This window comes from Martes martes (genome assembly GCF_963455335.1).
Source record: "Martes martes genome assembly, chromosome: 4".
NCBI lineage: Eukaryota > Metazoa > Chordata > Mammalia > Carnivora > Mustelidae > Martes > Martes martes.
In genome coordinates, this window is record NC_137891.1 from 85921878 (window position 1) to 85942815 (window position 20938).

The following is a 20938-nucleotide window of genomic DNA, read 5'->3' on the forward strand; positions in this document are numbered from 1 at the left end:
AGGTGTCCTATATGATCCCACACTGTCCTAGGGCAAGCAGCTGCCAGGATAACAGAGTGAGAGGGAAAGAAAAGTGGCCTCACGACGATCCGCAAAAACAAGTTACCAAAAAGAAACTTCAAACCACCCCACCACTGCTCAGTAGACTGACTAAACCAAGTATGGTTGCCTCCCAGTTAGACAAAGCAATATACGCCACCCAATGGAGGTTTCTGTTTAGAAGGTAGAGAAGGGAAAAAGAAAAGAAGGCTCACAGACGTGCTTCGGTTGCATGGGAGCCCAACTTCACACCCCCAACGCAGTATCTCTAGAGCCGGGGGCTGAGAGTGTTGCCCCACCTGGTCCTGGGATGCAGCTCTCATGTCTCAAACTGCAAGGTGAGATGAGGAGCTCTTTGAGGGACAAAAAGGTTTTCTTTCAGGATCCTTTTCATTAAAAATTGAGATCCAACTCAAATCAGTCATATTCCTACTGGTTTTTCCTGGGTCCTTAGCTGGCTTGGATGAGCAGTGGTTTGGTCGGCACAGACCACGGACTCATTCCAAGTTTCCCCAAGGCCTCAGGGATATTGTCAGAGCCCTCTTCCCAACACGGCTCTTTAAGGAAGTCATGGAGAACGTAATCGGTTATGGGTGATTATTGGTCAGGAATGGATAGGGAAAAGCTTAGGTACTTAGGGCATTTCTTCCTTCTTTTCCCCTAAGTCCGATCTTTGTGCCTAAAGGTATTGGCTTTAACTCTGGTCCCTAATACTCTGCCTGCTTCAGAAATGGCAGGGAAATGGGAAATTACAACCATGAAGTGTTTCAGGTTCCTGTGGCATCAACCTCCTGAGCGGACCCTCCCCTCCATTCTAGGCCAGTAGAGGGAGAGCACTCAAGGGGCCCTCGGGAAGTGAGAAGGAGATGCAGAATGTGGCTAGAAAGCCAGAGTGGGAGAGCGAGATGGACCAGGAAAGGTGTCTTGGAATCAAGGACCACACCAAGTCTTTAGACTCTCCCTGCAGATCTGCAAGCCTTGCTGCCCTTGAGATACACATCTTTCTCTCCTCCCCAGCAGCCTCGTGGAAGATAAAGAAACTATGCTCCTTGCTCCTCAGACTCTACAGCAATCCATAAGCCAGAATCTTCACTCAGTACAAAAAAAGGGGGAAAAACCCAAGCAGGTTGTAAACTTTTCGAGTCCTTCATGAGGAGAGGTATTTTCCTGGTAAAATATTTTTTTTCCTTTTTAAAGTTTGTTTCAAAATAAAGAGAGCAAGAGAGAAGTCATGAATTCTAGTGAAAGGTGTGTAAAAACGCAAGCTAAAAAAGGTACTGCCATCAATATGAAATTTAAAAAGAAATATATATATGTATATACGTGCAGCTAATTTGTGTATATATAATTTTTACATACATACATATATATGTCTGAACAGTGCAAATGGATGGAGTTCATAGTTCCAGTTTTAAAAATATAGTACAAGGAGAGTCTGTTGGTATGAGGCCCAGGTGAAAAGACAAAGATACCTTTGGCGCATTGTTGGGCTTATTTTCCTGTCTTAACTCAGCTGACTCCTGGTGCTGACCAATCTGTTGTTCTCTACCAGCTCAATTCCAGAGACATGAAATTCAGAGGGATTATTAATAGTATTTAGTTTAGGGCTTTTAAACATAATGACTTTTTTCCTTTTTCTCTTCTTTTGTGTTAATGGTTACTCTGTCTGACACAGGAGACGAAAGGGGTGAGAGGATGAGGGTGAAGAGGAGGAGGTGAGGAAAGGCTAGGTGGCCACATCCCTCTGCTGTGACCTCGCCATCTGGAAAATGTTCTGAAAGGAAAACAGAGAACAGTTACTGGGAAGCCTGAGGTGTCTGCATCTCCTCCCACCTGGAAGCCACCCTCAGAAAGGAGGAGAAAAATGTATGGCTACATGACTCAATCTGATTGGCCTCCTCCTCTTCTATAACTTCCCATCTAGAAACACAGGTGTACCCAGAAAGGAGCTTAGAGATTAATTATCTGGTTCAGCTTTCCCATTTTATAGATGACAAAAGATAGGAAAGCTGAGATCTAGGGAGGCTCATTTGCCCAACATTGCAGGGAGGAAAAAAGCTGGGAGAAAATACTGAACTGATTCTCAGAGCCCAGTGTTCTTTCTACTATACCAAGAATACAAATTTTTATAATCCTGACTTTATCTTCTGAACTTCAGAAACATTGTCTTTGAGAATCAGTAGCTAATTATTCAGAATCTTCCAAATTCTGCTCTAGCACTGGCATATTCAGACAGCAGTCAAACAGGAGCAGAACCTTCCCACACCATGCACTCTTGGTTAGCCCAGACAGGTTCTGTCATGACTCGTCTAGTCAGAATGGCTAAAACTGAGGACAGCTGCCCTTCTGGGTCAGGAACAACAAGCGCAGTGATTTGATTAAAAAACAAAAACAAAACCACAGCAGAGGAGGGTCCAGGAAGTCATGGGAGATGGAACAGCTGACAGCCAATGGCTACCCACTAGACAAGGGAGGAAGCAGGGCTTCTCTTGCACAGTCCATTCAGCATCCAAAGCCTGAAAGAACAACCTCTCTAGAAGAATAAACAGTCTCTAATATTCCTATAAAGACTGAGATGGAGGTGAAGGTCCCAGGTATTTGGCCATAGGCTTATCATTTTAAACAAACAGATGAAAAAGTCAATTCAAGATTGTTTAGAATTACCTCTTTTCTCCACTTGAGCTCACAGAACACCCTCTCGAAGCATTCATGCATGTAATTAAACTGAAAAACAAAAACAAAATAGCAACACTGACTTCTCAAGATTAGGCACCATAGGGCCATGCCTTTGAACTCCTGCCCTCCATTACTGCACCTCCCAAACTTGCTCAGCCTAGAGGAAAAACCTACAAGCACCACCAAAACAAACAAAAAAAACCCAACCCAAATGAACAAAACAAAAACAAACAAAAAAACCCCAGGCATGGTTCATCTCCTATTCTCTGGCTCCTTCTAGTGGTAATTGTGAGTCAAATGGGATGTGAAACTGCCAATCCTAGTTAGTCCTCCAGGAAAGACAGGGAAGACACCTGGGGCTCTAGGGTTCAAAAGACAACTGCTACCTCTACAGCTCTCCCCATTTATGCATTCAGCTTGAGAACTTCAAACCCAATCTACTTTCCCCAAGACTGTTTCCCTGTCTACCACTCACATATGGTGTGAAGATTTTAACCCATCGAGGCTTCTTCTCTCCTCGGGCATATTCAAAGCAGAAGGCCATTCCTTCTTCATCTGTATCCCATCGCTGCATCTCATCCCATTCAAACGCTATTACCTGGTTCTAAACAACCAAGAACAAGAGTGTAAGTCCAAGAATGCTGGAGAGTTTAGCAGGATGGTTCTGAACCAGACAGCAGAAGTGAAAGGAGTGAGATGTCTGGATCATTTAAAAGACTTTGACAGAAGAGTCAGAGTGAGTAGCCAGGAAGGTAAGGATTAGTGTGGATCCAGTGCTGATTTACCTACCCCATCAAAATAGCTTTGATTTCATCTCCCCTCCCAACAGGAACTAAACCCCAGCAAGTAAGTGAGCAACAGTGTCAACTCTAGTGCTCCTAGCTGCAGCCCCATGCTGAACTGTCACCTCCAGCTGTCCTTCTTCAGTGCAGGCATGCAGTTTAAAGTGCGTGATGCTGATGGCTGTGATGACATGTCCCTTCCTCCTGGAGTCACAGGCACAGTGGGGGAAGATGATTTCATTGTAGCCCTCACAAGTCCTTAGCATGTTGAGGTACTAAAAAAAAAAAAAGGAAGGCAAAAACAGTGTTACTGTGGTACTGACCCACCATCAAGAACTGCTGGTATGACACCAGAGGAAGAATAAGGAGAATCCTCTCACCCAGCAACCTGAAGCCCATGTTCTGGTCTCACACCCAGCACTAAGAAGAGCCAGACTCCCAAACTAATTCTTTGTTCCACTTCCAGCTCCTGATTCTTTGTTCCACCTCCGTACTGCCAATCCCACCTCCTTTCTCTACCTCACTGGTACACAAATGGAGCCAGAACTCACAATGCCATTAAGTCTGCCTCTCCTTTCACTTGCCTCTGGGACTGGAATCAAACCCATCTGCATGATTAAGGAAAGGGAGCTCATATCTCCTTCCAAATCAAGAGTTATAAGGACCTCCATGAGGAGGAGTAAGCTACCCCAAATCTCATACTCATAACATGCTGAAGCTGAAAGAGACTGTTAAAGCTAGACCCAGAGTCTCCCACAGGGAACTTCCTTAAGATCACAGGTGGCGCAGTCAAGACTAGAAGCCAAGTTTAATTTCTTGGCCACCGGTCCTTTCTCTGTTGCCAACTAATCCCCAAATCAGCGCCACCATCCCCTGGTCTCCAGTACCTATGCCTCCTTGAAAAGCATGTGGACCAAACTGAGTGGCATATACAACCCTCCAAGGTACAGTGCTACAAGACTGACTCAGAAAGGACTCCCATCTCAGCTCTTTGTCCTTTCCCCTCTACAATAAAGACTGGCTTCTTTTTCACTGAACTCACTATTTTGAGTTTGGAGGGGAGAGTAAAAGATGAGTGGGGAGGAGAATAGAAGAGAAATTCGGAAAAGATGATTAAAAAAAAAAAGATGCATGGACTCTGACCCAGTTTCCTCTCAGGGACTGACTAGAAAATAAGCAAAGAGCCTTGAGTCCCCACACACAGAACAGAGCACACTGGGGACATGCAGGGAGTGCTAGAAGGAAGACAAAGGCACAGCACACTAGCTGATCTGCACTAGATCAGCTAGTCGCCTTCTGCCTAAGAGAGAAGAGACAAAGGGACCTACGCACAAAAAGGACCCAGGGCAACCCGTAGTTCTGGTACCAATGAACGGCACCCAAGACCATCGCTACTGCCCCAGAGACTGTCTGGGAAGACTTAAAGGCCCACAGAAATAAAATCAAACCACATGCTCCCTTCCATACTTTGTATTTATTTCTGTTTAGGTAAAATAATGGCAACTTCAAAGAGGAAAAATTATAAAATGACAGCAAGAACACAGCGACAGGAAGTGCCACAATATCTGATTTGCATTTTTCTTTTCTCATTTCTCCTTCCTTTTATCACCTTACTCCATCCCCCATTTCATTATCCTTCCTGTACTAGGGATAAAAGTAGATACTGCCTGGCCTTGCCATTAGCACTATGAGCAAAAAGATATCTCTGGCCACTAAACTTTGGTATATAAGATGGGCAGTGACATGGAATAAAACTCTTCTGAGATTTTAAGCAGAAACAAAGGTTGGGACAGGAAGCAGTACAAAGAGAGGTCAAGAGCCTGGGCCCAGACTGGCTCCATCACTTCCTGACTATGTCACCTTGGGCAAGGTACTTGCACTCCAGCAAATTACTAAATCCCAGGAGCCTTAGTTTCCTCTCCTGTGAAAAGGGATATAGTAATAGCACCTATATCACACAGTTATTTGTGACCATTAAAGTATTTAGCATAGTACTCAGTACATAATTAGATGTTCAATAAATGACAGCTTAAAAAATAATTTTAAAGGCTCCATTATCCTTAGCCAGCTGGCTCAACTATTTTCCCTCTCAGGAATGCCCTGTGAAATGATGTAGATATTACTCTTTTTTTCTTTTTTTAAATTTTATTTTTTATGTATTTATTTTTATTTATTTATTAATTATTCATATATATTACTCTTAAAAACTCCAGGGGAGGGTGCCTGGGTGGGTCAGTGGGTTAAACCTCTGCCTTCAGCTCAGGTCATGATCTCAGGGTTCTGGGATTGAGGCCCGCATCGGGCTCTCTGCTCAGTGGAGGGCTTGCTTCCCCCTCTCTCTCTGCCTGCCTCTCTGCCTACTTGTGGTTTCTCTGTGTGTCAAATAAATAAATAAAATCTTTAAAAAAAAAAAACAAAAAACTCCAGGGGAAGAAAGCATATGTGTGAGACAGATGAAACATGAACGGCAGAAAAGTGGAAGGTTGCTGGAACTGGGTAACGAGTACATGGAGGCTAAATGTACGATTCTTCCAACTTCTTTACATATTTGAAATTTCCTAAAGTATTAAAGGGAAAAAGAAGAGTGCCCTGCAAGCAGGCCTGCAAGCGCTCAATCTACCGCATCCTCCTAACACAGTCTTGGGGAAGTCCACAAGCTCAGTAAGCAGCAAATTCTGCTCAAAGGTGCTTAGAACCTCTGCAAATGCTGGAAGGTGTCATGCAGCATTGGGACTGGTTCTGCTCGTGTTCTTTACCAAAAGAGCCTTACATGTAACACAGCTGCTGAGACCTCTCTTTGAGAGACACCACTACTGTTTTAAAAATATTTCTGCCATATTCCTAATAGGGAGCTTTATTTTATTAAAAAGAGAAACATGCAGACAAAGGGAGGGATTAGGAAAAGACATCAGATGAAGCCTGGAGCTGTGCATACCCTAAACTCTCTTTCTGTGACTTTGTGTAAGTCACTCTGCCTGGGGGCTTCGCCTCTGCCATCTGGAAATAAAAGACACTGCTGCCAGCTTCTTTGCCCTGCTATAGGGAAAAACATACGCTTTGAAGCCAGGCTGAAATAGGTTCAAATTCTAGTTCCACTTCTGACAAGCTAAGTGATATTAGTAAGAATCAGACTCCACTTCTCCATACACCTCCATGGTTATAAGGAGGAAATGAGAATGTACATATTGTGCCTAGGATAGTACCGGGACACTATATGTGCCCCCTTCTCTCACCTTCAAATCAAAATGCTCATTTATCCCTCCATATTCAAGAATGCAGTCCTTGAAAGCAAAGGACCTTTAGGGGACTTTCTAATGGCATTAAGTTCTGAAAATAGCCTGAATGGAAACCAAGGGCACCTGTGGCCTTGGTGTGATGACAGAGGTTAAGTGTCATGTGGGAAATATAAGGTTTTTAGAGATTCTCAGGTCAGGTAGTATTTCTCAACTTTAAATCTCTATACTCCTAGGGACGCCTGGGTGGCTCAGTTGGTTAAGCGGCTGCCTTCGGCTCAGGTCATCATCCCAGCGTCCTGGGATCGAGTCCCACATCGGGCTCCTTGCTCGGCGGGGAGCCTGCTTCTCCCTCTGCCTCTGCCTGCCACTCTGTCTGCCTGTGCTTGCTCGCTCTCTCTCTCTCTAACAAATAAATAAATTTTAAAAAAAAATTAAATCTCTATACTCCTAGATTTGCACAAAGTATAAAGATATGAGCTGTCCTCTGTATTCGGAAAACAAGGGAACCTACAAAATGTTTAAGAATTTTGGAGTCAAGAGTGTACTTAACAGCTGGCAATCCAAATATTCCCATTTTATAGAAAAGAAACTAAAACTTAGAAGTTTGTTGAAGGTCTCACAGTGATTTGGCAACTAATAGTAGTGATGTGGCCTAATCTTGGGACAATCAACCATATTAAGTTACTATCAAGACACAGAGGCTCAGAAGGGCCCATCCCAGTTGGAAGATTCAATGTACTGAACACGACCACTGGGTAGGCTAATTTCTTTGAACACTAATGCTTGAATACATGAAATTGTATTTGAATAAAATTCACACTTTTCAAACTTTGGTGGGATTTTATTTAAAATCTAGTTGCAATATTATAGGGCTAGTACTTGCTTGTGGCGCTAGGTTTTTAAGACAACAGAATTCCATAAACGTTTAAACATATCTTATACTCAATTCCAATGATCCAAGGGGATCAACTGTACTCAAGGTTTGTTGTTGTTGTTTAAGATTCATTTCTTTATTTGAGGAGGGGAGGGAGAGAGAGAGAGAGAGCACGCACACAGGAAAGCTGGGAGGGAGGGGCAGACCCGGAGGGAGTTAGAGTCCTAAGCAGAGGAATCCACACAGGGCTGTATCTCGTGACCCTGAGATCATGACTTGAGCTGAACCCAAGAGTTAGATGCTTAATCAACTGAGCCACCCAATCCCCCCTATAATCCAGTTCTTAACTGAGTGATCACAAGATACAAATTTGAGTCTAAAAGTAATTTTGTAATATATTACAAAAGCTTGTTAGATTCAGATCTTTTATATTTTGCCATAGGACAATCCAAACCTATTCATATATTTTTAGCACCTTCTACTGTGCCTGGCACACAAATGATAATCAACAAATATTTGTTGTTGAATGCATAAATGGAAGACATTGTGTCTGGAGTACTACATGTGCAAAGAAACAATATGTATTCCATACTAGAATTATCAGAAGCCTTTATGAAATTACTTTGATTTGTTGCCTTTGGCAAAGGCAAAGAAGTATTTCAGAGGATGATGGTCCTTTAGTACTTGGTCCTTTTCACCAAAAAGGTGAAATGTTGTCTTGGTCAGAATCATAAATTAGTAAAGAGAAGACAATGCCATGATCTTAAAGAACAGGTAGAAATCGAGCTGGCTGGTTTTGTTTTGTTTTTTTAAGATTTTATTTACTTATTTGAGAGACAGAGCAGGGGGAGCTGTCAGAGGGAGAGGGAGAAACAGACTCCTCACTGAGCACAGAGCCTGACAACCTGGCGGTGGGATGGCGGGGAGGGCTGGCTCAACCCCAGGACCCCAAGACTAAGGCCTAAGTGGAAATCAGATACTCAACCAACTGAGCGACCCAGGTGCCCCAAAATCGAATATCCTGTTTCTCACATAGTAAAATTCCCTTCATCAAAATTCTGCCAAGAATTAGTTCTGTTTAAAAGATTTTTGTGTTGTCTATTTTAGCCTGTTGGTATGCAGAGAATTGGTAAATGGTTCCCTGATCTCTGGCAGTCTTCTAAGACAAACAGATTTATTACTTTTTTGTCAGATAAGCAATAAAATAACTATCCCAGCTAGATATAAGATTATGGGCTAAGCTCAATGGCTGACTTGTTTGTATACTTATTCCAACCTGATTAGTTTAGAAAGAGAATATTCCCTCAGGAAAAAAGTACACACACAGAGAGTACAAAAGAAATTCAGTGACCTATCAGCATCATCACCAAAGTGATAACTGTCTTGAGTGAAATAATGAAAAACTGCAATTGGAAAACTTTCAACTATATCTGAATTTGCGAAAAAGAAATTTTAAAATGCTATGAGTGAAATTTTATATAAGCATTCTTTACAAATCTTACTTTTGACAATTCCCATCCCTGTATTTATGGCAGGTGAAAACTGAAAGATCATTTTAAAACATTTAAGGAGGAGTGCCTGGGTGGCTCAGTTATTAAGCATCTGGCTTTGACTCAGGTCATGATCCCAGGTTCTTGGGATTGAACCCCACATCGGGCTCCCTGCTCTGCAGAAAGCCTGCTTTCCCTCTCCCACTCCCCAGCTTGTGTTCCTGCTCTCATTGTCTCTCTGTCAAATAAATAAATAAATCTTTAAAATAAATAAGTAAATAAATAAAAATAAAACATGTAAGGAATACTGTAGGTAGCTCCTCTCTAACAGAACTTTCTGTGATGATGAAAATGTTTTGTATCAGAGCTATCCAACATGGTAGGTACTAGCCATATGTGGCCACTCAACACTTGCAACGAGAACAGTGCACCTGAGGAATCGAATTTTACATTTTACTTAATTTAAATGAGTTTAAAATTAAATTTAAATAGCTACATGAGGCTAGCAGCTATTGAATCAAACAGCACAGCTCTAAGATATCACACTAACAAAAGGCACCACTAAGCATACATGTTTTAAGCCACTGCAGAGAAGGAAATTATAAAAACAAATAATTTTCCAACTGCTAAATCACAAATAAAATCATTTTAAAAACATTTATTTGAGGGGTGCCTGGGTGGCTCAGTTGGTTAACCAGCTGCCTTTGGCTCAGGTCATGATTCCAGGGTCCTGGGATGGAGCCTCATGTGGGGCTCCCTGCTCAGTGGAGAGAGCCTGCTTCTCCTTCTCCCTCTGCCTGCCGATCTGCCTAGTTACGCTGTCTATCTCTCTGTCAAATAAATAAATAAAATCTTTAAAAACAACAACCACCCAAAAAAACATTTATCTGAGAGAGGGAGCCCACGCACATGAGCATGCGGTGGCACCGAGGAGGGTCAGAGGGAGAGGGAGAGAAACGATCTCAAGCAGCCACCCTGCTGAGTGCAAAGCCCTATGAAGGGCTTGATCTCATGACCCTGAGATCACGACCTGAGCCAAAATTTAAAAATTTCTAGTGTTAAAAATCTAAATATCAACTCTTTGAGAACTGATATTTACATATTAAATGTTTTGCACATCTTTTGTTTTAGAAGTTTTTATCAAAAAAGAATACTGTTTGGTTATTGTCAATAATAATGTTAAATACCCACATATAGCAAAATACCCTCTTACATGCTAAACGAAGGAACAAATATGAAGGAGGACCCTCATAATTACATGAAGGTCTATATCCCCCTCCTTTTTTTTTAATTAATTACACCACTGACCAGTTATAACATCTTTCAAAAATGACTGGAATAACAGGTTTAAGAGATAAGAAGGAGCATTTTTATAAAGAGATTATGGGAACATAAACCTACCATGACCATTTTCCTTTGTTCATACAGCTTCTGTAATTGGTAGGACTTTTCCTCTGCTTTGATGTAACCTTTTTTCACATCGTCAACAGCCTGTCACCAAAACAAGGGCAGGGAAGAAAGGAACATCAAAGTCATTACCAAGCACATTCTTGACAAAAGTAAAGAGATACAGATTCATTTTCAGAACAACTCTTATCCATTTGAACCATCATCATCATCATCACCAGTGAACTCTGCCACAAGGATATATTTATTGGAATAAAGTAGCATTTAAAGACTGCCCAGTATGTGCTCAGAATTGTTCTAGGCACATGAGGGATCTTGTCTCTCCTGTTAAGAGATTTAAACTGCAGTTCATTTATACAGGTTGAAGCAATCAGAGAATATTATATATATATATATATATATTACATATATAATATATATATAATAGTATATAATTGTTAAAGGTAACAATGAAGTAGCAAAGATGTATGGTATAGATAGTAAGTGATACACAGTAAGAACAGCAGAGTTTTTTCCTAATTATAGTTATCAGGGAAGCCTTGGTTGGACCCCGAATGTTAGGATGAACAGAAAAAACTACAAACGGAAGTCAGGAAACAGGAATGCATCTGAGCTTAAATATATTCAGGAGACAGATCTGCCTGATTTAAATAAAGGGTACGTGTCAGGGGACAACAAAATATAATGCTGGATGGGTAAGTTAACAGATTATGAAGGACCCCAGAAAACAGGCACAGAAATTTAGACTTAAGGACAGCACTAAGGACTACTGGAGCTAAAATAAGCAATAAAAATTTGTGTTATTTTTAAAAGACAGACTGATTTATACATGAGTGCCAAATGAACCAAGCTACAAAGAGGATGAAATAAGGGAGACGGATGATGTTATGGTGCTTTAAGCATGAACTGAAACAAGACTGTAAACTAGGGTGGTAGCAACTGGAAGACAGGAAGTGATAAATCTGAGACCATACATGGAGAAAAATCCCCAACAGGACTTGATACATGCATGAAGGTACTTAAATATAAGTGCTTATTCTCAACTACTCCTGGTTCAGCTATCTGAAACATGTATCCCCTTCCCAACCTCATTCTACCCCAAGAAAAACTTTAAAAATCTAAGAGAAGGGAATATTCATCTTTGGGAGAGGAAAAAAAGGAGGGAGAAGAACAAACAATCACTTGTCCAGGGCATTAGAATCCAACCTCAGTGATTTGCTATAAGAACGACTTTTGTAGGCACCAGCCTGGGGCCACTTGAACCTTCACCAGAAGACTGCTGATATCTTTAAGGTAAAAATCATTTCCCATAGCCATTTAAGGGAAAATATTTACATAACACAATGAGTCCACAGTTGAAGTCAAGAAACTAGTTTAATTTCTAGCTCTGTCACCGAGCAAAGTATGCTTGATATGTGTATGCAGGGGTACGCAGTGGGAATGCAGGAGGAAATGGAGCTAGAGTCTCATCTTCTATAGTGGGAAATTAAGAGATACTGCTTGAATCTGAAAATTCAAGTATGGGAATATAACTAAGTCATAACAGAGATATAGGAGTAAATATAAAACAAAACAAACAACAAACAAAAGATAAAGGAGGGGTGAAAATGGTTGTCTAAGAGAAGCAGAGATAAACATAAGTGGAGTAACTGATATTTTTCATAATAACCTTTGTAGAACTATTTGAGCTTTAAACTCTGTATGTGTAATTTTGATGAAAAGTTTTTTAATAGGTACATAGCCATATATGCTCATCTCTTGTTGTTTAAAAAAATAATAAATTTATCTTAACTCCAGGACATCTTTACTTCTTTAACTTAATTATCTTCTGTTAAATGGGATAGAACATTTTATTTTTTAACTTTTTAAAAAGATTTTCTTAAGTAATCTCTACATCCAACATGGGGCTCGAACTCACAACCTGAATATCAAGAGTTAGCATCTTCTACTGACTGAGTCAACCAGTTGCCCCACAATAGAACATTTTAAAAATATAACTTAAATTAAGATCCAGGAGGCAAAGCAGTTTATCAAGGATTCACACTGGATTGGCAATTACATACTACATATAAACAGAAAAAGAAATCAGGCCTTTCTGGGAAGATCAATTCACCTACCTGATGAAAAAAGTAGGTAACAGCAAGGTCATTGTCATTTAAGAGGATTTCTTCTTCTGTGGTAAAAAGCCACTTTCGAATGGTTAGGCAGGTGCCTGGCACAGCTGATGTGTAATTCTGGACGTAGAGTTTATGAGGAAATTCATTAGGTGCCAGCTTACGTACTAAAGAGAAAGCCAAAAAAAAAGGAAAGAAAGAAAGCTGAAGTGAAAGATACATAAGGAATTTCCTCAGGACAACTGTGTAAGACAGATCAAGAGTGGCAGTCTATCCTTAACCAGAATATTGGTTTACAACCATCAAGGATCTCTGCTATGGGACCACAAAATAACCATTTCTCTAGCCAAATCTATCCCTTCTAACTACGACTATGGCCAATCGAGCCTCAAACTGACAGAAATCTATCACTTGTACAGCATGCCCTTGAGTTAACATGTTGACTGAGCAGACAGCATTTATTCCAAACTCAAACTATCTTATCCATTATCTGGTAAGTTACAGCAATGTCCATGGAACATCTTTAAAGCAAGCCTCACCCACCCAGCTATGGTACATTCAGAGTTTCCCATGTGGCAATTCTCAATGAACTGCTTCTATTGTTAAGAGCTGAAAGCCTCTCCCTACTCTAAGATATCCATCAAAGTGAAAAGCGTCTTCCCAGTAATGTTTCTTCCTCTTCCTAACAAGGCACAGCAGATAAAACACTATCGTGTTTAATTTCTATGTTACTTTTCTTTGGAAAGGCTCAGACTTTTCTTCTCTTGATGTTTACCTGACTTTCTAACACTGCAAAAAGACAGATCTTATGTTTCCCATTTTATTTGTTAACTAAAGTTTAGGAAGAAATGGTAAGATTAGAATCCAAGTGCCCTGGTTCCCTAGCAATCCTCTGCAACATTTATATCCGCCTAGTTAGACCACAGGGAGTTGGGAAGATGAAGAATAATAAGGAGATAGCTGCTTCAGGGGGAATCGACCTTGTTATACCTCGACCAGGGATGGCAAGGCAACCCAAACCTACCAAACTCTCCCTCTTTCTGGAGGAGGAAGGTGGGATCAATCAATATTACCTGTCATTTCTGGCCTTAGCCCCATATGTATATGATGTAGGAAGACCCATAAACTGGAGGAAATCTATGTCATCATTAGCAAGCACTTAGGGCACCTGGGTGGCTCAGGTGGTTAAGCGACTGCCTTTGGCTCAGGTCATGATCCTGGAGTCCCAGGATCGAATCCTGAATTGGGCTGCTCCCGGCTCCACAGGGCATCTGCTTCTCCCTCTGACCTTCTTCCCTCTCATGCTCTCTCTCACAAATAAATAAATAAATAAATAAATAAATAAATAAATTCTTTGGGAGGTGGGGAAGCACTCAGACTTCCTCCCCTTTGTGATCTCAATGCAACCAATGTGACCACCATCCCTAGCTTTTTTTTTTTTTTTTTTAAAGATTTTATTTATTTATTTGACAGACAGAGATCACATGTAGGCAGAGAGGCAGGCGGAGAGAGAGGGAGGAAGCAGGCCCCCTGCCAAGGAGAGACCGACGCAGGGCTCAATCCCAGGACCCTGGGATCATGACCTGAGCGGAAGGCAGAGGCTTCACCCACTGAGCCACTCAGGCACCCCCATCCCTAGCTTTTATAAAATAACATATGAGATGGGGCACCTGGGTGGCTCAGTGGGTTAAAGCCTCTGCCTTCGGCTCAGGTCATGATCCCAAGGTCCTGGGATCGAGCCCCACATCGGGCTCTCTGCTCCGCGGGGAGCCTGCTCCCTCCTCTCTCTCTCTGCCTGCCTCTCTGCCTACTTGTGATCTCTGTCTGTCAAATAAATAAATAAAATCTTTAAAAAAAAAATAAAAAATAAAAAATAAAAAATAACATATGAGAAACTTCCTGTCAACATGCAATAAAATTTCCTAGAAAAAGAATATCTATTTACACGGAAAATTAAATACATGCATTAAAGCAAAAGTTTTTAAGCAATGTATCTCTTTCTAACTCCTGAAAATAAAAAGCTATTCTTAATTACCTACAAAAAGCATAAAAGTACACTAAAACAAATTGTGGCTAAATCGACTATCCCTCTTTTTGGCTATTTCACTGGAATATATTAATTTTGAAACTCTGATTTTAAAAAATGTCATGAAGTATCAGTGCTATGTATAAGTAAGTTGTATTTACAAAAGAGGAAAAAGGATCAGTGATCAGACACCCTTTTGACTTGGACTTTATAGGATCTGTCTGGTCTGCTTCTGCAAGACAGTCCTCATGAGTGGGAGCTCCCCTTCTGCAAGCTCTTATTCTCTAGGCAAACAGTTTCAGTCTGACAGCGTCTGGGAGCTTTAGTCTGATAGAATTAGAATAAAATACCCTCAAACAAAACTTAAATAAACCAACTGGCACTTACCAAAGGAATGATTGATCACTTCAAATAAGGCAAAGTAATTCACTGTTGTACTGTCCATGCCAACCTTTGATGCAATAGCCTATAGTGTAAACAGGATACATTCATTTTAGGGTAACTAAATCAGACAATACCATGGGAAAAGACAGGTGTGTGCATGTGCAATGGGGGAGAAGGGAGGAGTTTTTCCATCTTGGTTTCACATAAACTAAATACATAGTCTATAGCTGTTCTTCTTTGTATGTATGTGTACATGCACTCATACCCACATATGTACAAAATGAAAGGCGAAAAAAACCTGTATCTGACCCAAAGAGCTATGATCTCTAAATATGAGTTTTCCCCTTCCACTTCAAGCTGATAATAATCTCTCCTTAAATATATTTTCTCTCTGAAATATGACTTCATCCCATGAAGGTCTTTTTTAACACCACTTATAAGTCATGTGCTTGATAAGAACAGGTTTTAAGAAAAAAATAAATTCTTAAATATCCACTCTCACACATTTAACCTACAAAATCTGTATCTTTGGTTCTTGAGCTTAAAATAGTTTGACAATTTTGTTCATGCTTCAAAATTATTATTTTTTATTTTTTGGAGGATCCATGCCTCAGCCTGGGGACCTCCAATTTCTAAGCATTATCACCATGAATATCCACATGAAAACAGTAGAATGTTGGAACAACAGAGGCATATTAAACAAGTATTAGGGGATGCCTGGGTGGCTCAGTCAGTTAGGCATCTGCCTTCAGCTCGGGTCATGATCCCAGGCTCCTGGGATTGAATCCCACATCAGGCTCCTTGCTCAGCAAAGAGCCTGCTTCTCCCTCTGCACAGAGAGATATCACAAGTAGGCAGAGAGGCAGGCAGAGAGAGAGGGGGAAGCAGGCTCCCTGCTCAGCAGAGAGCCCGATGCGGGGCTCGATCCCATGACCCTGAGATCATGACCTGAGCCGAAGGCAGAGGCTTAACCCTCTGAGCCATCCAGGCGACCCTAGATGCAAATGTTAACAAACCAATTGCAAAAAATTATTTCCATAGAGTTGGGAAAATTTGACTATGGATTTGTTATTAGTTAATGCCAAGGAAATACTGTTAATTTTTTAGATCTGATAATGGCTTTGTATTTATATAAGAAGAATGTCCTTATTTTTTTTAGAGATTTAGACTGAAATATACACAGGTCCAATAAAGTGGAATTTGCTTTAAAATATTTAAACAAAGGGGCACCTGAGTGGCTCAGTCGGTTAAGCACCTGCCTTTGACTCAGGTCATGATCCCAGGGTCCTGGGATTGAGCCCTGCATCAGGCTCCCTGCTCAGTAGGGAGTCTGCTTCTTGCCTTTCCTCTCCCTCTGCCCCTCCTCCCCCTGCTTGTGTCTTCTCTCTCTGTCTCAAATAAATAAAATCTTTTTTAAAAAATTAAACAAAGGAAAAGGAAAAAAGGATATATAATACAAATGTGGCAAAATCTTGATGATTATTAAATATGAGTGATAGAAAAACAGGGGATCACTGTACTGTTCTGTTTTCATGTATGTTAAAGTTTTTACAATTAAAAAGAAGGGATGGGCTAATCACAGCTACTAGGTAGGTAACTGTAGGTAACTGTAGGTAGGTAACTGTGACAGTAGGTAACTGTACCCTTCCTTCAAGGGGGGCAAAGTACTTTCACATTAATAATAACATCAACAAGAGCACCTAACATTTAATAAACTCATTATATGCCAGGTAGTTCAAGCACTTTATATGTATTAACTCATTTAATCTATCTTCCTTAGCTTTATACCATCCAATGTTGAGTCTACATGTTCAAGTTTAATTTACCTGATATACTTGGTCTGTAGTACTGTTCTTTTTAACCCTGACTGTAACTGTTGTTCCATCTGGTAGTGCTACTCTCAGCTCTACGTCGGAGACACCATTATAGTTCTGGGGGAAAAGACAAAGAGATAGAATTTATGACCCAGCATATCCTCACTCTCCTTGCAACATGTTAGCTAAACAACAAACCTAAACATGTGATAAAAAGCAAGTTCCAATGAAAAGGGGTAAAAAGAAACCTTAAAGTCAATACATTTTACAAGTCAGAAAGCTGACTTCAAGCTGCAGCAGAAGTTAACCTTTAAGATGAACAGGGAGGAAAGAAACATGTTAAAGCTAATATGTTCACATTTCAAAACAGAACACTTGTGTGAAGCAGTCTAGGTCAAACACAGATGAGATTTTTGGCTTACTTCCAAAATTCAGAACTCACAAATGAGAAAAGAGAACAACTAAATGCAGTAGTTTTGACAAACATTCTCTGGATTTAAATGGTTGAGCATGCTAGATTGGTTCAAATCGTATCTTAAGTTCCTTTCTAAACCCTGAAGTAATCATAACACCTTCGACAGGAAAAATGGATGAAATGCAGGAATCTGAGTTAGTATAATGCCCAATTTTCTTCTAGAGAAGAGTACACAACTCTTATCTCTTAATTCAAAAGATCCTTCTTTCTTATTGCTTTTGATGATTAATATATTCTTCTAACAGATTTTTTTTTTTAAAGTAGGCTCCATGCCCAGTGTGGAGCCCAACTCCGGGCTTGAACTCATGACGCTGACATCAAGACTTGAGCTGATATCAAGAGTTGGATGTTTAGCCAACTGACCCACCCAGATGCCCTTCCTTTAACAGATTTCTGACTTTCTAAGTTTTATTAAAGAGAAACAACTATTAAGAGCAAGTCGATTTTCATTTACCACTTAAAAAATATTCATCATCTAAAACCATCCTAAGTATTACTTCATTGTAAGCCCTTGTCTGAAAGAAACTTCTTATCTAGTTGGGAAAAAAAGACATATACATGAAAAGTAATTAGCAGATAAAACACTATTTAATATAGCAGCATTACATATTCATTCTTCTACTCCATTAATATTTATTAAGCACCTACAATATGCCTGACATTATGGTAAGGCATAGGGAATAGAAAGATGACCAAGATTTAGCTCTTGTTCTGGAGTTCTAGTGTATAATAGCATGGTGACCAGACTTAACAATACTATACTTTTTATCTGAATTTTGCTAGAAGGGTAGATCTTGAAAGATAAGCAGGGTACAGAAGAAAGGGAAGCTGAAAAAACACTCATTTGGAGAATTTATGGCAGTTCAATCTATAACCAATATCTTTGTTTACCCCCACAAGGAGCCAAGGGGTAAACAGTCACTGAAGGGATTCTTCACCTACCTCATCTGATTCTGATAGGAATTCCTGCATGATGTCACTCTCACCAATGACTCGTATTGAGCACACTGTAGAAGACAAAAATAGAATCTGGCATGAGATTCTAAAATCAAGACTTTAAAGTCAGGAACATATCAAGGTTTAAGCATAAATCATGAGTAGCAAGCAATGCAGAGGAGGTATGCCATTCCTGACATATGACATGTTAAGGCACAACAAATATTCTTATAAATATGAACTACAACAGAGGAATAATAGGATGCTCAAAGATGTAGCTTGCTGATGGGGCACCTGGGGGCTCAGATGGTTAAGTGGCTACCTTCGGCTCGGGTCATGATCCCAGAGTCATGGGATCAAGACCCGCATTGATCTCCCTGCTTAGCGGAGAGCCTGCTTCTCCCTCTCCCTCTGCGTGCCGCTCTGCCTACTTGTGGTCTTTCTCTGTCAGATAAATAAATAAAATCTTTTTTTTTTTTAATGATGTAGCTTGCTAAAAATATTAAACATAGCCAAAGGAAGTCACCCAAAACCAGAGAAAGTTCAGTAAATTTAACTTTGCAATCACGTGTGAACTAAGCACTAGATAATAGAGCAAGGATAAGGTCAATTAGGAATAAAGCAAATACAAAAGGAAAAAAGGCTACTTGGCTTAGGAACCAGGCCAGTCAGAGAACCATAAGCATTTAAAACTACTTCGGAAAAAATGGGTAGGTAATTAAGTAGTAAGCTCAGCACATCTTCTTACCTCACTAACTTTAGCTTCAAAACAACCAAAAAAAAAAAAAAAAAAGGAAAAGGAAAGAAAAAAAGGAAGGAAGGAAAGCAGGTAAGTAGTTAATTGTCTAATTTCCTGACACTCTCATGAGGATGTTAAGTTATACTGATGATTTTACTCCATTTTATTAAAAAAAAATTTATATCCTTTTTCATTTCCCGAGGGCTGTGTTTAGAGGCCATTCCATGTTAGAAAAAAGCTAAAAACAGATGAGGGAGTCTCACTAACTTCTACAGGGGAAACAGTTTTTTCTTCAGGGATAAGGCTCTCTACTAAAGTTTAAAAAAATTCAATTAGGTCAATTAGTTCTTATACAAGGACACAAGGACATAGAATTAATAAATATCACGTAAGACCATTATTCTATTAAATTAGTATTTTCAAAAAGGCCTGTTGCACAGCTGGGAAATTATATAACTCCACAATGTAAGGATCTCTTCTCTGAGCCACAGAATGAACTATCTTATTCTGGAAATATGGGTCATTTCTCCTTGCCTTTCCAGATAAGCAAATGTTTCAGCATCCACATCTCAGACTTCTGATATACTACTTGCAAGTCCTGAGATAACAAGTAGGTTCCAATACTTTAACCTATAACCTGCTTAGATCAACAGGACCTTAGACTACCTACAACGTGGCACCTGTAAGAGGAAAAGGAGTTTTCAAGTATGAATTGCCAGTGAACTGAGAATCATTTTAATAAAAATGTTTTAAGTATGGCCCGTTGAGTTCTGAAGTCAACTCAGCATGTTGACGAGTCTGTCTGTGTTTGCTGGCAAATAACGTAACCCTATAAATACAGGTCCCTAATGCATCAAAAACGAATTACGTATTTTCCTGTTGTTAAGTGCTCACCAAGTCAATGAAATGACAATTAATCCTTGTGCTAGACATTTCAGTCTCAGCTTCAAAGCTCAGAACTCTCAACATCAATGGTCAGAGAAATGTGATTTACTTTCACTACTGAGTTTCAGGAAACTTAGCTATGGAGTTTAAGAGCTGCAACACATACCTAGACTCCATGTCTACTTAAGATAGTAGAGTTTAGTAGGCCAGCTTACCTTTTTCTAGATATTCTTCCAACCCCCGACGTCGGGCATCTAGTTGCTGTTCTGATAAAGAGAATGGCCACTTCCCTGGAAGTCGGGGAAATGTAAAGTTGGCAAACTCTCTCTTCAGGTTCTGGTGTAGGATGGCAAACTCCCGGTACCGCTTAGAACACAGCTGCCTCCCTGCCATATAAACATTGTATACCTGGTGAGGGGAAAGAACAAAAAAAAAAAAAAACAAAAAAAACAAAAAAAAAAAGCCTACTTACTACAAATTAAATCACAGAATCATCTAAAGTCAAGCTGAGACAGATGCTGGTGAGGTATATTCTGCTACGTACTTAACAGAGAATATGTTCATAGTCACTGTAAAATAAGGCTTCCTTTTAATAAACATGCCAGAAATGATAGGTACAACAGAGTGCTACTCCTTTCAAGCAGCCCATGATCTTATTTTTGCTATTAAAATTACCTCCAACACATTGTTTTAAATATCTTCAAAGGCAATTATCAGCTTTTAAGAGTGGATTTTATTTTCAGAAAGTTAAGTCATTCAAAGTCAATGTGGTAAATCTAGTGAATGAACAAGCAAGTAAATTTGGAGATTTATAAAGTGACGGTTGACTGGAAAGCAATGTGACTGATATTTGTGTATGGCCCAAACTTCAAAGGAAGTCTAAAAATTATGTAATAGTAGCATTTTGTTAGTAAAATGTTTTTGTTGCAAAAACTCCTTTCCCAAAGTCAGATAGCTTTAGTTTTGTTCTTCCTTCCATCATTAAAACAAGGCTAACAAAAAGTTGAAGAATAAACATATTCTAAGGACCACCTTGTAATTACAAAGAGTTAATAATCCTC

At 40.0% G+C, this 20938-nt stretch overlaps 1 protein-coding gene across 2 annotated transcripts in view; it reads right to left on the bottom strand.

Moving 5' to 3' along the window:
- Nucleotides 1-1232: 1232 nt before the first annotated feature.
- Nucleotides 1233-20938, bottom strand: part of SNX27 (sorting nexin 27) — a 58202-nt gene continuing 38496 nt past the window's right edge. Inside the window, exons 3-12 of one of the 2 annotated variants that reach the window (XM_080800946.1) lie at nucleotides 20093-20285; nucleotides 18260-18324; nucleotides 16855-16959; nucleotides 15032-15110; nucleotides 12622-12785; nucleotides 10499-10588; nucleotides 3623-3772; nucleotides 3191-3319; nucleotides 2704-2763; nucleotides 1233-1813 (exon numbers count right to left, since the gene is read on the bottom strand). In XM_080800946.1, the coding sequence (XP_080657072.1) occupies nucleotides 1766-1813; nucleotides 2704-2763; nucleotides 3191-3319; nucleotides 3623-3772; nucleotides 10499-10588; nucleotides 12622-12785; nucleotides 15032-15110; nucleotides 16855-16959; nucleotides 18260-18324; nucleotides 20093-20285 (1083 nt within the window). In that variant the 3' untranslated portion in view covers nucleotides 1233-1765. The remainder of the gene's footprint in view (nucleotides 1814-2703; nucleotides 2764-3190; nucleotides 3320-3622; nucleotides 3773-10498; nucleotides 10589-12621; nucleotides 12786-15031; nucleotides 15111-16854; nucleotides 16960-18259; nucleotides 18325-20092; nucleotides 20286-20938) is intronic. The other variant, XM_080800947.1, reaches the window with a different exon arrangement.